This window comes from Schistocerca nitens, chromosome 10, assembly GCF_023898315.1.
Source record: "Schistocerca nitens isolate TAMUIC-IGC-003100 chromosome 10, iqSchNite1.1, whole genome shotgun sequence".
Classification (NCBI taxonomy): Eukaryota; Metazoa; Arthropoda; class Insecta; order Orthoptera; family Acrididae; genus Schistocerca; species Schistocerca nitens.
In genome coordinates, this window is record NC_064623.1 from 146,038,239 (window position 1) to 146,055,168 (window position 16,930).

The 16,930-nt window shown below is 42.7% G+C and overlaps 1 protein-coding gene across 1 annotated transcript in view; it reads left to right on the forward strand.

The window, feature by feature from the left end:
• Positions 1–16,930, forward strand: part of LOC126209942 (cytochrome P450 4C1-like) — a 144,990-nt gene that overhangs the window by 111,866 nt on the left and 16,194 nt on the right. Inside the window, exon 4 of the mRNA XM_049939058.1 lies at positions 8,444–8,644. Within this exon, the coding sequence (XP_049795015.1) occupies positions 8,444–8,644 (201 nt within the window). The remainder of the gene's footprint in view (positions 1–8,443; positions 8,645–16,930) is intronic.

Below are 16,930 nucleotides of genomic sequence, written 5' to 3' on the forward strand. Positions count from 1 at the left end.
ACGGCGAGCCCGGAACGACCTCTGTCTCGCGGCAGTGGCAGGAGAGAACCTGACTCTCGAAGGCACAGCTCCAGACAGCGGAACACATTTTTATCTGTATGGTGGTGACGAGGATATCTAGAAGCTTATTTACCAGCGGCAACACCAGCCCTGTTATCAGATGCACCAAGGACCAGAAGCATATCCACATATTCATCGTTTGCGTATGCCATATTCCTGCCACACTGGTTTACAATGATAGAATTCGATGCATGTATGCATCTACATTGGAGTCTGCCACTGGCGCGTTACTCCACTCGCAACTAGTCACTGTCTGGTGGACAGCGCATATAGTATAAACACGTTGTCAGTCAAGTGGTTCAAATGGCTCTGAGTACTAATGGGACGTAACTTCTGATGTCATCAGTCCCCTAGAACTTAGAACTACTTAAGCCTAACTAACCTAAGGACATCACACACATCCATGACCGAGGCAGGGTTCGAACCTGCGACCGTAGCGGTCGCGCGGTTCCAGACTGTAGCGCCTAGAACCGCAAGGCCACCCCGGCCGGCCGCTGTCAGTCCTGCGTACTGTTCCACCTAACGTGCATTACACCTCTGACAGGTATTGTTCTTCATGATTCATCCCGACACCGCTAATTATGAAACGTTCGGTTTAAAATTACATTGTTTTCCTAACGGTAGTAGATGTGATGTTTTCACATTACCATCGCCAGAATAATAATAATAATAATAATAATAATGATAATAATAACCATAATAATAACTTCAGTCATTACACAGAAATTAATGACACATACAACACAGAACAAAATTATAAATGAAGAACAAAAAGGCTGCTGCAAAGGAGCACGAGGATGTAAAGAGCAACTGATAATAGATGCAGAGGTGACATATCAAGCTAAAACTAAACAAAGGTCACTACACTATGCATACATTGATTACCAAAAAGCTTTTGATAGTGTACCCCACTCATGGTTACTACAAATATTGGAAATATACAAAGTAGATCCTAAATTGATACAGTTCCTAAACATAGTAATGAAAAATTGGAAAACCATACTTAATATCCAAACAAATTCAAATAATATCACATCACAGCCAATACAGATTAAGCGTGGAATATACCAAGGAGACTCATTAAGTCCTTTCTGGTTCTGCCTTGCCCTGAACCCACTATCCAACATGCTAAATAATACAAATTATGGATACAATATTACTGGAACATACCCACACAAAATCACACATTTGCTATACATGGATGATCTAAAACTACTGGCAGCAACAAATCAACATCTCAACCAATTACTAAAGATAACAGAAGTATTCATCAATGATATAAATATGGCTTTTGGAACAGACAAATGTAAGAAAAATAGCATAGTCAAGGGAAAACACACTAAACAAGAAGATTACATACTTGATAACCACAGCGACTGCATAGAAGCGATGGAAAAAACAGATGCCTATAAATATCTAGGATACAGACAAAAAATAGGAATAGATAATACAAATATTAAAGTAGAACTAAAAGAAAAATATAGACAAAGACTAACAAAAATACTGAAAACAGAATTGACAGCAAGAAACAAGACAAAAGCTATAAATACTTATGCTATACCAATATTGGCCTACTCATTTGGAGTAGTGAAATGGAGTAACACAGACCTAGAAGCGCTCAATACACTTACACGATCACAATGCCACAAATATAGAATACATCACATACATTCAGCAACAGAAATATTCACATTAAGCAGAAAGGAAGGAGGAAGGGGATTTATCGACATAAAAAACCTACATTATGGACAGGTAGACAATTTAAGAAAATTCTTTATAGAACGAGCAGAAACTAGCAAAATACACAAAGCAATCACTCATATAAATACATCGGCTACACCATTGCAGTTTCATAACCACTTCTACAACCCTTTAGATCACATAACATCAACAGACACGAAGAAAATAAATTGGAAAAAGAAAACACTACGTGGCAAGCACCCGCATCATTTAACACAGCCACACATCGCTCAAGACGCATCCAACACATGGCTAAGAAAAGGCAATATATACAGTGAGACGGAAGGATTCATGATTGCAATACAGGATCAAACAATAAACACCAGATATTACAGCAAGCATATTATTAAAGATCCCAATACCACAACAGATAAATGCAGACTTTGCAAACAACAAATAGAAACAGTAGATCACATCACAAGCGGATGTACAATACTAGCAAATACAGAATACCCCAGAAGACATGACAATGTAGCAAAATAATACATCAACAGCTTGCCTTACAACATAAACTTATAAAACAACACGTTCCCACATACAAGTATGCACCACAAAGTGTACTGGAGAATGATGAATTCAAATTATACTGGAACAGAACCATTATAACAGATAAAACAACACCACATAACAAACCTGACATCATACTCACCAATAAAAAGAAGAAATTAACACAACTAATCGAAATATCCATACCCAATACAACAAATATACAGAAGAAAAAACAGGAGAAAAAATTGAAAAATACATCCAACTGGCTGAGGAAGTCAAGGATATGTGGCATCAGGATAAAGTTGACATTATACCAATTATACTATCAACTACAGGAGTCATACCACACAATATCCACCAGTACATCAATGCAATACAGCTACATCCAAACTTATATATACAACTACAGAAATCAGTAATTATTGATACATGTTCAATTACCCGAAAGTTCCTAAATGCAATATAACACATACCATACAGTTAAAAGGAAGTGACGCTTGATCAAGGTCCGCGTCACTTTCCATTTTTAACCAGACTTAACGTCTGAGAAAGTAAAGAATAATAATAATAGTATTAATAATGCATTGAGATACGTACTAAACAGCATGCGGTTACCAGACTCAATGCTGAAAGGCATAATTAGTCAGACAATGGTGATAACACACTCAAATAGTAACCAAGTTTAGACATTATCCGCAAAGCACGTTGCTGGTCCTACTGGTAATGTAAGGCCCTAACGAAATGTAATGGACCTGAACGAGGCTATAATAATAGTTGGCACTAATTTATGGGACCATTGGAGAAGGTTACAAAGAAAAGAGGTTTCGCATCTTGTAGATGAAGTAGGAAGGGCGTCTTTCAAAGCTGACCAATCTTCCATTTCTGCAATTGTAGTATGTAAGTGCAAATGTTTTCTAGAGGACCCGCTGCAATCGCTGTTGACGATTGAGATGCCAGATACCGTACCACCTGGACTACATTTACCATGTACAAAACACATGCCTCAATCCGTGATCGACCCGTCGACGTGTTGCATGCTAACCCAAAGCTCTATCCACTGCACCAACTGTACAGCAGAACTAATAGGTGCTGCAGAGGTAATTACCGTACATGTGGTTACAGTGTTGCCAGACTGCAACTCTTTAACGTCCTTTTTCTGCCGGGTGTACTCAGCGGACGTAATCTTGTGAGAGACATTTTTTTATCGCTGGCATGTGAGCAGTCGCGCTGCTAATCCCCTGAACAAAAGCTGCAGGTGGTGGCAAGCCTCAGCTATTGATACCTGGGAAACCACCTCTGCTGTCTCTCAAGTGGCCACATCCCATCACGTGCCACTGCCGGGCCTGCACGCTCCACCAGTCGTGGTCGGACCGAACTAGAAATAAAGCACTGCTTAACTATTAAACGCCCAGCTGTGCACGCCTTAGAAATATTTCCTCACCATATCAAATTGATTGATAAATTAATTAAAATGATACCCTTTGTGTGAGACAGTTTTCCGTGGATCCTATTGGTGGACACTAGGTTTGAAATATTTGTTGGGATTCGATCTGCACTAACTTGGATTTAGAAACCCTACTGTATTTTTTTCTTTTGCCTCCTGATGGTGGTTACTGGGACAGTTTGGTCATCTGCTAGGAAGAAACTGAAAATTTCAAAAATTAGCTCATTTACATGCTATGTCCCTAAACAATTTGCGGGAGGGGCTGTGTGCAATACAACTAACAGAAACAATAAATTGATCAATCGCGAATTTGATGTCGTGATTGGATTTTTACAGCACTGTATAACCACTAAGTTTGTTCTATCAGCTACACTAGAACGAGGAAAGAGCAGGAAGAGGAGGAGGAGGGGGAGGAGGAGGAGGAGCATGGTTCTACTGTGTGATAGGATTGAGACAACAACAACAAATACCGCTGCAAGATGAAGTCCACTGAGAATCACTATACACGTACACTTAAACCAAGATCCAGTCCATAGTATGTCATGGCTAGATGTCGGCGATCGCTGAAACATTCGTACATCCCGCACCTCATGGTGCTGCAGGTCGGGGGATTGTGCAGCATCAGTTACTGCAGGGCACACATAGGTATGCCCGAATGAATCACCCTGAGCAAAAGACGGCATAAAGGGAGGATTGGAGCGGTAGGAATTCGGATGTTATCAATACGTCCAGCGCCAACACTTATCAGAGATCGATATTGATTCGCTCAATTTTCCATTGAGAATGCGTGCGACACATGCAGTCGCTGAGACAGCCCAACGCATCCTGAGTATTATTATTTGGCTATTCAGCTTACCAGAGAACTAAATTTGAAGAATATGTTTGAAGAACTCCTATATCTGCAGTTAGCATTCCATTTCCTAGCATCCACAGTTCCGCCCACTATCTCCAAATGACTATATTCAAAATAAAATAGCAATAGAGAACTAAAAATAAAAAAATTACAGTCGGTAAATAAACCCATAGTAACCGGAATACCAACATGAAAACAGAAATGGTATGAACCTATACACCAACCTAACATGCTGGTTTTGTGAAGACAGTACTATGAGATATTTTCATAGTCTGGATCGTAGTTATAAAGCAGTAAACGTTTAAAAAGTATGTTGTTAATAAAATTGAAAAACAGTTATCGAACTTTGTGTTTTTTAGAATTGGTGGTTGATGCTTTAGGAACAAATACACGTGTATGATATCAACATTATCCCAAAACATTGCCATGATTTTTGTCAGCAGAGGGAACTGGGATGATCATGTCTTCTTTCGTGAATGCAGGTGGTGCCAATTCAGTGACTGCAATTCGTTTCTAGCTCACTGTGATGCACTGAAGTTGCATAATCTGTAATGATCCGTGACAGAAAGGCCTCTCCTTTCCCCTCAGACTGCTCCAATAATTCAGATGAAGAGGCTTTTTTGTCTTGTGGTTTCTTGTGAACGAGAGCTGCGAATATACAAGAGTCTCAGTCACTGGGCACACACTTATACTATGCTCACTGATAGCCGTAGTCCCTGTTGTCGAGTTGCCATGCGCCAGTCTGCACGAATAATGGCATCTGCCTGATTCGCCATACCGCACACCTTCTGATAAGATCAAATTTGAAGCACGTAAAGTAACATTCTCTATATACTACGTTGCTGGTGCGTAAATTCGCAGTATTTTTGTTTTGTATGTTGGTATTCCGGTTGCTGTGGGTTCACTTACGGAATGTAATTTTTTATTTGTAGTTCACTGTTGCTGTTTGAATTTACATATTGCCACTTTGTCAGTTAGTGGGGTTGTGAACGCTATAAAATGGAGTCCCAAGTGGAGAAATCGGAACATTTGCCACATATTCTTCTGCTCGAATTCAGTGGAGTGATGACAGAAGCGAAAGCAGCCAGAAACGCGTACACTGCATATGGGGATAATGCCACTGGGCAGAGCACAGCAGGAAAACGGTTTTCTCGTTTTTAGGAGGATCGTTTTGATATTAGTGACCTTCCACATTCAGGAAAACCTTCCGGGTTTGATGAAGATTGTTTAAACGTATTAGTCCACAATGATCCACTTCTGTTTACTCGGGAACTGGCAGATGTGATGAACTGTGATCATTCCACCATTTTGCAGTATTTGCTTAGAGAGTGGGAGATTCAGAACTCGAGTGTATGGGTACTGCATGTTTTATGCCAAAATTACACAAAGCAGCGGGTGGACATATGTGCATCTCTGCTCGTCATCTACTGTCTCGCGAACACAACCGACCACTCCTGTCCTGTATCGTTACTGGAGACGGGAAATGGTGTCTTTATGTTCACACAAGGAAGAGACATGAATAACTGAGCCCAAACAAAGCTGCAACCCCCCTATACGAAGACCCGTGTACATCCACAAAAGATGACTTATGTCACGTTTGTTTGTGTGGCCATCTTACGCAGCAAGCATATAAATACTTGTTTTGCAAATGAAACTACATTTTCCTGCTGCTATTTATTTTATTTAATCCACACGCGTTTCGCCTTCTACTGTTTTAAGGCATCATCATTGGGATCTATAATGATATAGTTTTGTTAGTTCTAGATCATCAAACAGTTCACTTCGCGATTTTTTGTAAAAAAATGTAATTACTTACGATTTGCTGATTTGCGTTTCCTCACATCTGGTCTGGAGGTCGCACTACCACTTTTATGACTGTTCTATATTCACCTCTTCGTGTTTTCGCCATCCACACACTGTTCAGCATGTTTGTCACTCTTTTCTTGTGGTGGACTATCGTTCTTCTGTCACTCGATGCAACTATTTCGTCGTACACTTCTTTTCACAGCGTAAATATTGCGACTCCATTACGTGTTTCATCGTCTTTGGTATGTTTACCTATTTGTCGCCAACCTAACGAAGTATATGTTCGTTACTAACTTCTGTTTATGCTGTTTATACCGTCTGTGTGCGTATGAGTGAGAGAGAGAGGGGGGGGGGGAATAGAACTTTTTTTTGGGGGGGGGGGGGGGGGAAGTGGTGGCGGTTGTGCTAGCTGTTTGCGAGTGGCTGAAACTTTGGTGACAGCTGTTTTGACTTTCCGTTTCAATATTCTGGGGAGGGATCATGGATGAGTTAGTGTAAAGATTTTGGGATCTATTATTATTAAATTGAACACTGTTTTTATATTTATCCTTTTTGCGAACATTATTCTATTATTTTATCTATTAGTGTAATTAATGAATTGTTTGGCATGTGTACTTGGTCATTCAACAGGACTTTCCCCTCTGCTTTGGTTCTATGTATGTGGTAATTTTCTTGCATGGTCAGAGGATGCTTTTTATTGTTGATTCTAACTATTTTCATGTCATCTTCTCTAGTGGATAGCTTGTGGTCATTTTCTCTTAGGTGTTCTGCAAATGTGGAGTGGTTTGTCCCGTATTTCCATGCCCTCATGTGTTCCTTGTATCTGACATCAAATGTTCTCCCTGTTTGCCCTATGTAAGTGCCTTCACAAGTGTTACATTGTAACTGGTATATACCTGCTTTCTGGTATATGTCTCTGTTCTTTGTCAGTTTTGGGGTGTATTTTTGTATAGATTTTTCTGTTGTGTATGCTATGTTTATTCCCTGTCTTTTCAAAATGTTGGTGATTTTATAGGTGAGTTTGTGTTTGTATGTCATTGTGAGTTTTGGTAGAACAGCGACGGTGTGGTGTAGTATGAGTTACTCCCCATGAGGTGTAACCATCGCTGCTGACATGTATTGTCAACGACTGAGACGTCTTGCAGGCGCAATCCAAGAACGACGACCAGGAAGATTGCGTGAAGTGACGCCCCCCCCCCCCCTCCCCCAAATCCCTCACCCACTGTGCTGAACTGACATTGCAGATATGTAAAGCGCAGTGAAAAAAACTGTATGGTTATTTATTGAATAACACTCGTACAACAGCACTTCCAAACTCATAGCTAACAAATAAACCTTGAACATGTGATTCTTCGCGATTGTTCAGTGTCTCCCGGCGTATTTGTTGGTCTAACGCTCCACTAGTGTACACTGTCGGAGATCCTTGCCGAGAACGCCACAGGCGCACTGGCATAATGTATCCCAGCTAGTCAGTGTTCGCAGAGCTCTGCTCGTCCGAGAATCATGCGGTGGAGTACGAACATAGCAGGATCTTGGCACAGGCGTCCAAGTACTAGGACAGAGGCCATAGAAATTCGGACGAGGGACGATCTCATGAACCCAGATTGTGCCTATATTTTTAGGAAGACTTGGGAGCCAACACTGAGTTTAATTAAGAAGACTCTCGGCAAACAAAACGATCTGGTGACCAGGGCGGACAGGGAACTTACATCAACGCTACCACCACCGCCAACGCTAGCGCCTCCGCGACGAGCGGCTGCGGGCTCGGACCGCGGACGGAGCAGCCCGCGGCGGCACGGGACACTGGTCGGCCGCGCGCCCTCAGGAGCTCAGGTCGCCAGCGCACCTGACGACGGCGAGGTGTCTGAGCGCCGATGCGCTGTGCCCGTACAACGCTATGAACTGGCAGTATACCCGTTCCTCTGTTCCTGTGTGTGGGTAGTTTTAGGGTAATAGTGTGTTCTGGATTTCCCACACTCTCCAACATTTCTTGATGTGGACCTATAGAATAAACAGAACATACAAGCTAATCTAATTGACATGCCTTACAGGTTATGAATCTGCTGGTAGCCGGCACAGAGACAGTGTCCGTGACCGTCGGCTATGCACTGACACTGCTGGCCCTCCACCCTGAGTGGCAGGATGCAGCCCACCAGGAGCTGAAGGACGTCTTCGGCGAGGGTGACGACTACCTGCGGGCCCCCAGCCTTGCAGACCTTGGCAGACTCAGGGTGCTGGAGAGCATCATCAAGGTGAGCCACTGTCTACTGGCTGCTCTTGTGTTTGTAAGGCATGCTACTTTTCCATATGTCGACCAACATAATAGGACCTCATTTTCTGTACATGTATGTATGTATGTATGTATGTTAACCGGGGACGATGGAAAGGCTCCGTCCCCGCCGCAGCCGCAGTGGTCCACAACCACACGACGACTACCGCAGTCCACTTCACCCCTCCGCCGCCCCACACCGAACCCGGGGTTATTGTGCGGTTCGGCCACCGGTGGACCCCCCAGGGAACGTCCCACACCAGACGAGTGTAACCCCTATGTTTGCGTACGTGGAAAACTTGTTTGTGCAGCGATCGCCGACATAGTGTAACTGAGGTGGAATAAGGGGAACCAGCCCGCATTCGCCGAGGCAGATGGAAAACCGCCTAAAAACCATCCACTGACAGGCCGGTTCACCGGACCTCGACACAAATCCGCCGGGCGGGTTGGTGCCGGGGACGAGGTGCTCCTTCCCGCCCGGAAAGCCGCGCGCTAGACTGCACGGCCAACCAGGCGGGCTATTCTGTACATACTGGCGGTTGGAAATCCAGCCAGTACACTTCAGAAATAATGTGTGTTTCAGTCTACAACAGCAATTTTTTATTTTGCCAACTGGCTACCAGTTTCCATAAAATTTGTCATCTTTGGACCATCCCCTGGCATACAGTCAGACCTCTCGCTTCCAAAGTAGAGGCGTCAAATACTGCTATACACTAACGTGACACTCGTACACATACACATGGTGGTAGCTTCACGTACATATAATGAAAATTAACAGGCTTTGAACACAGAATGGTAGTTGGAGTTAGATGCACTGAACAATCCATTTCGGAATATGTTAGGGAATTCATTAATCCGAGATTCATCGTGTAAAGAGTGTCCAGAGCATACCAAATTTCAGACATTATCTCTTACCACAGATAAAACAGTGCCCAACAGCCTTCACTTAACGACCGACAGCAGCGACGTTTGCATAGAGTCGTCAGTGCTAACAGACAAGTAACGCTGTTCGAAATAACAGCAAAAATCAATGTGGGATGTATGATGAATGTATCCTCTGCGACAGACTGGCGAAACGTGGCGCTAATGGGCTGTGACAGCAGATGACCGACGCAAGTGCCTTTAATGATAGCATGTAATTGCCTGCAATGCCTCTCCTGGGCTTATATTATTATGAGTTGGACGCAAGACTACAGGAATACAGTGCTCTTGTTTGATGAGCCCCGATCGCAATTGGTAAGAGTGTGGCATAAAGCCCGCGAAGTAATGGACTAAAGTTATCAACATGGTATAGTGCAAGATAGTGGTGACTCCTCGGTCGTGTGGGTTGTGATAACATATAACAATGGTCCAACTGAATCAATAACTAGAAATGGCGATGTTTGGCTACTTGCTCTCAAACAATGATCGAATTTTAATGCATGACAATGCGCCATTTGACCAGATCACGTTTCTTCTCGATTGGTTTGTAGAACATTCTGAACAATTCACGTGAATGATTTGGTCACCCATGTCGCCTGACATGAATCCCATAGAACATGTATGGAACATAATCGAGAGATCAGTTCATGCCCAAAATCCTGCACCGGCAACATCTTCACAATTATGGATGGCTATAGACGCAGCATGGCTATTTCTGCAGGGGACTTCCAATAGCCTGTTGAGTTCATTACACAACTCGAGTTTCTGCACTACACTGGGCGAAAGGAGGTCCAGCACGATATTGGGAGGTATGATTTTTCTTCACCTCACTTTTCTTCACTTGGAAAGTGATCCTAACGACTGTATGTAAGAGGATGCCCAAACGAGGTACTGTGTAAGGAAACCAGTAGCCAATAGCCAAAATAAAAATTGCGACTGTAGACTAATGGTTCAAATGGCTCTGAGCACTATGGGACTTAACATCTATGGTCATCAGTCCCCTAGAACTTAGAACTACTTAAACCTAACTAACCTAAGGACATCACACAACACCCAGCCATCACGAGGCAGAGAAAATCCCTGACCCCGCCGGGAATCGAACCCGGGAACCCGGGCGTGGTGTAGACTAATACCAATAGTATTTGCGTATCAGGACCCATTTAGATTTTTGTTAGACACCTTAACACCAGCAAGTTGAGATGTTTGCTAGTATCTGCTGTGTCCAACCACTGCACATACCATGCAGACTGCAAGACTGCTGCCGACACCCCATATGATGACCAGAAAGTTTGAGCTACAGTTTAGGTTGTTCTTGTAGGTCATGTTAGTTGTGATGGCTAACAACTTCTAAGTGAGGATTTTCCCAAAAACTTCCGTGGGCCGAGATTGTAGTCTTAGGGTGCGGTATGATAGAAAACCACCGATATTCCATGTGAATGCATCTTTTGCACTACAGTTTGGGTTGTTCTTGTTGTTAGTGGTAGTGGCGGAGGTGGTGCTGCTGGTTGTATTGGATAACTGCACCTACATGAGCAGTCACCCGCAATATACTGTGTACCAAGGCTACAGTCATATTTTGGATTTCAGTGAAGTATGTTGTTGTTGGTGGTGGTGGTCGTGGTGATGCCGTTGATGCTGATGGTGATGATTATGGTGTTGTTGTGACGGCAGTGTTATGTAGCGACATCCAGCTGAGCTGTCACTCACATAGGCTACTGTTACCCAAGACTGCCGTCAGAAGGCGGGCTACGAGAGAATGTCCCCGAGGTTCTATATATGGACCACGTTCCAGAGTGTTCACTATAACCCTCTGTTGTTGGAGGAACTCCCTGAGTATTTCAGCCCAGCTTAGTATCATCCTAACCTATCACCTTCGTTTGTAGACTACAGTTTCCTAGGATTCTTTCAGTGTATCTCAGTTTGGCATCTGACTTTCCCCCAACAAGTTTACTGTGTTCGTTGCACTCTAAATTGCTGCATAAGCATCCCCCAAAATATTTAATAAAGTAGGCTGCGTCCAGTGAGTGTTCAGAAACTGTGAAACGGCACAATATCGGATTTTTTTCTGCTTATGTATGTCTAATACATTGAATTAACTTTGGGTTGACAACCTGCTGCCAATTCGTGCACCAAGTGTCCACCCTCTTCAGGTCTTCCTGCAGTTCGCTAAAGTTTTCTAGTATAGAGACTTCTCTATATAAAGTAGCATCATCCTCAACGTCATTGGGTTCCAACACAATCTACAAAATTATTTATTTATGCTGCGAGCAGTACCAGTTCGATAATGCTCTCTTGTGGTAAGCCTGAAGTATCTTTCGTGTCTCTAGATTTCTCTCCTTTAAGAATAATACGCTATGTTCCTTGTCCGCCCCCGTAAGCTGAGTGGTCAACACGGCGGAATGCCACGCCAAGGGGCCGGGGTTCGATTCCCGGCTGGGCAGGAGATTTTCTCCGCTCAGGGACTGTTATCCTCATCATCATTTCATCCCCACCTGCGATGCGCAAGTCGCCCAGTGTGGCGTCAGATGCAATAAGTACCTGCCCTCGGTGGCCGAACTTCCCCGACTGGGTGACTCCCTGCCCACAATGCCGACGCTCATTTCACTGTGTTCTGTTTGCCATTAAGTTTACAGATCATGAGAAAGAGGACCTGATATTTCGTAAAATCGTATTTTGTTTATGAAACAATGGTGCCGAACGGTGTCGCACACCTTCTGGAAGTGGTAGTACATGGCGTTGCCTGAGCTGTAGTATCTACCGCCTTCTGACTCTCATGCGTTGTTGTTGTAGTCTTCAGTCCAGAGCCTGGTTTAATGCAGCTCACCATCCAACCCTATTCTGTGCAGGCCTCTCTATCTCTGTGTAACTACTGCAACCTACAGCCTTCTGACTCAGTCTGTTCATCTCTTGGTCTCCCTCTACGATTTTTACCCTCAACGCTTCCCTCCAATACTAAACTGGTAATCCCTTGATGCTTCAGAATGTGTCGTACCAACAGATTTCTTCTTCTAGTCAAGCTGTGACACAACATTTCTTTCTCCTCACTTGTATTCAGTCCCATCTCATTAGTTACCTGATCTACCCCCGTAACCTTCACCATATTTCTGTGGCACCACATTTCGAAAATTCTATTCTCGTCTTGTCTAAACTATTTGTCGTATGTGTTTCACTTCCATACATGGCTACACTACATACAAATACTTTTGTTTCCCTTGATGCTTGCTCAATATACAGATTGAATAACATCATAGATAGGCTACAACCCTGTCTCACTCCCTCATCAGTCACTGCTTCCCTTTCGTGCCCCTCGATTCTTATAACTGCCATCTCGTTTCTGTACAAATTGTAGATAGCCTTTTGCATCTTTGATCCTGCCACCTAGGAATTTCAAAGAGAGTGTCCCAGTCAACATTGTCAAAATCTTTCTCTAAGTCTATAAATGCTAGAAACTTAGATTTGCCTTTGCTTAACCTATGTTTTAAGAAAAACCATAGTGTTAGTATTGCCTCACGTGTTCCAACTTTCTACGGAATCCAAACTGATCTTCCCCAAGGTCGACTTCTAACAATTTTTCCATTTGTTCCTGAAGAATTCGCATTAATATTTTGCAACTGTGACTTATTAAACTGATAGTTTCACACTTGTCAACATTTGCTTTCTTTGGAATTGGAGTTATTATATTCTTCTTAAAGTCTTAGGACATTTTGCCTGTCTCATTCATCTTGCTCACCAGATGAAAGAGCTTTGTCCCAAGGCTATCAGTAGTTCTAAAGGAATGTTTTCTACTCCCGGGGCCTTGTTTCGACTCAGATCTTTCAGTGGGCTGTCAAATTCTTCACACAGTATTATATCAACCATTTCATTTCCATCTATCTCCTCTTCCATTTCCACAATTTTGCCCTCAAGTCCATCGCCTTTGTATAGCGCTCTATATACTCCTTCCACTTTTCTACTTTCCATTCTTTGCTTAGGACTGGTTTTCCATCTGAGCTCTTGATGTTCGTGCAGGTGGTTTCTTTTCTCCAAAGGTGTCTTCAGTTTTTCGGTAGGCAGTATCCATCTTAACCCTAGTAAAATATGCTTCTACATCCTTACATTTGTCCTCCAGCCATCCCTGCTTAGCCACTTTACACTTCCTCATCGATCTCATTTTTGAGACGTTTGTATTCCTTTTTGCCTATTTCATTTACTGCATTTTTATATTTTCTCCTTTCATCAATTAAATTCAATATGTCCTCAGTTACCCAGGGATTTCTACTAGCCCTCGTCTTTTTACCTACTTGATCCTCTACTGCCTTCACTGTTTCATCCATCAAAGCTACCCATTCTTCTACCACTGTATTTCTTTCCCCCGTTCTTGTCAGTCGTTCCCTAATGCTCTCTCTGAAACTCTCTACATCCTCCGGTTCTTTCAGTTTATCCAGGTCCCATCTACTTAAATACGTCCCTTCATGCAGTTTCTTCAGTTTTAATCAATAGTTCATAACCAATAAATTGTGCTCGGAGTCGACATCTGGCCCTGGAAATGTCTCACAATTTAAAACCTGGTTCCTAAATCTCTGTCTCACCATTATATAATCTATCTGAATCCTTCTAGTGTCTCCAGGCCTCTACCATGTATACAACTTTCTTTCATGCCTCTTAAACCAAGTATTAGCTATGATTAAGTTATGCTCTGTGCAGAATTCTACCAGGCGGCTTCCTCTTTCACTTCTTACCCACAGTCCATATTCACCGACTAGTTATCCTTATCTTCCTTTTCCTAATATCTAATTTCAGCCCCGCCCCCCCCCCCCCCCCCCGCCGATTATTAAATTTTCGTCTCCCTTATCTGAATAATTTCATTTCTTTTATCACATCATACATTTCTTCAATCTCTTCATCAGCTGCGGAATTAGTTGGCCTATAAACTTGTACTACTGTGGTAAGTGTGGGCCTCGTCTCTATCTTGGCTACAATAATGCGTTCACTATGCTGTTCGTAGTAGCTTATCAGCACTCCTGTTTTTTTTCATTAAATCTACTTCTGCATTACTCTTGTTTGACTTTATATTTATAATCCTACATTCACCTCATCAGAAGTCTTGTTCTGCAGTCTCCAAATTTCAATAATTACCGCTATATCTGACTTCAACCTATCCATTAGCCTTTTTAAATTTTCGAACCTACTTGCCAGATTAAGGGAGCTGACATTTCACGCTCCAATCCGTGTCCTCCTGAGTAGCCCCCACCCAGGAATCCAAATGGGGGACAATTTTACCTCTGGAATATTTTACCCAAGGGAACGCCATCATCATTTAACCACACAGTAAAGCTCCATGCCTTTGGGAAAAATTCCACTATAGTTTCCGATTGCTTTCAGCCGTTCACAGCACCAGCACAGCAAGGCCGGTTTGGGTTATGTTACAAGGCCATATCATTCACTCACCCAGTTGCCCCCGCAACTACTTAAAAGCCTGCTGCCCCGCTTCAGGAACCACACCTTTGTCTCGCCTCTCAACAGATACGCCTCCATTGTAGTTACACCTACCACATGGCTGTCTCTATCCCTAAGGCACGCAGGCATGCAAGTCTCCCCACCAATTGCAAGGTCCATGGTTCATGTGCGGGGAATCTCATGTCCTTGCATAGTGTCGATCCTCTGCAGGTCTTCTTGCTGTCCGCTACAGTTTTCTAGCATAGTGGCTTCTCTGTATAGAGCACCATCATCCACAACGTTATGGGGCTTGCAACTCTATCTACAAAAATCGTTTATATGTGCTGCAAACAGTAGCGGTTCTATAACGCTCTCACGTTAAAGTATACTAGTAATACGTAACAATGCACAGAAATCTACAGTTGTCACTATAGATTGACGTTACTTCTAGGCAACATTTCAAGGATTTTTAACAGAAAAGATATATTTTATTAAAGTGGAATGAATAATAGTGTTTACTCAAAACATTTGTGTGACGATGACTTTTATTTGTACAGAAAAGTAATTGAGATCTGAAGTCAAACTCGTAGCTCGATGAAGTGAAAATTGTAACATGAGGAGTACTATATCTATGGGGACTCCAAGCCACAGATCAAATTTTCGCCACTAGTCGCCGCTATAGTCACAGTACTGCTGGGCACCACAGTCGCTGGCATTGGTGAGAAATTCAAAATTCCAAAATGAAGACAGCCATGCCCACCTTCTCTGTCTCATGACAGATCAAACTATCATTATCAATCATGTGACACACCACTTCCCTCTCCTCCTCCTCTGCTCTTCCCCTCCCCTTTCCAGCTAATACAAGAATACTATTAAAGTGAAGCAGCCAATTAGAGTGTAGTATTTCAGTGGGCGTTAAAATGGAATCACACTGTGTGTGGCATCTTGGCTGTTCTCAGAGGTGTCTGCACGAACTGAATTTTTGCACCATGTTCAAAAGTATTTATCCAAAATATTACATAAATGATGTGTCTTGCACTAAAATGTTCCAGCACCTACCCACCCACCCACACACACACACACACACACACACACACACACACACACACACACACACACGCATGCACGCACGCACTGACACATTTGCTGATTCAGCTGCTGAACAGTTCTGAAAATGTACAATATTTACACATCTATCTCATCATCATCATCATAATTGGTGTTTAATCTCTCTGATTTATACAACACAGTACATTTCCTCTCCCTCTCTCTATTTCTATCTTTCATGAGGCAGCAACATTAAAGTACACTACAGAGGGACTCAAAGGAATACAGGTATTTCCACTAGCTGAGCCCCGTAATAGATGACGCTAACTGCACTGTGGAAACAAGTCTTGACTGATAAGTCTCGACTTGCTGACTATAGTCTGATTTACGCACAATGGCAGTCATCACAGGTCAAGGCACGAACGAGGAATGCAGTATTATTAGTTTAAAGTGATAATTGTCACATTTGCATAGAAGGGATATGCATTTGAAGAAATGTATGTCCTGCAAATCATGACCCTCTCTCTCTCTCTCTCTCTCTCTCTCTCTCTATCGCTTATGTAGAATTCCTCACTTGTTTAGTACGGAAGCTTACCACTGTCATCAGCCATCACAGCTCAAAAAAACTGCAATAAAAATTCAGTAAATAACTTGCTACAATGAAGTTCAATGCTTGCATTGGGTATGACATTGCCAGCAGTGTGTTCAAGACACTACTGAACACTCACTGTCTATCAGGAAATGTGTGATGCCAGGTGAACAGAATGCGCTTAATCTTCATCAGAGACATCAATGACTCCAGATATAATAACTCTTGCTTTTGGAACAACTCACAACCTCCCAGAACTAGCCTGAACATGTTTAGTAGACATCATGATTACAGTTG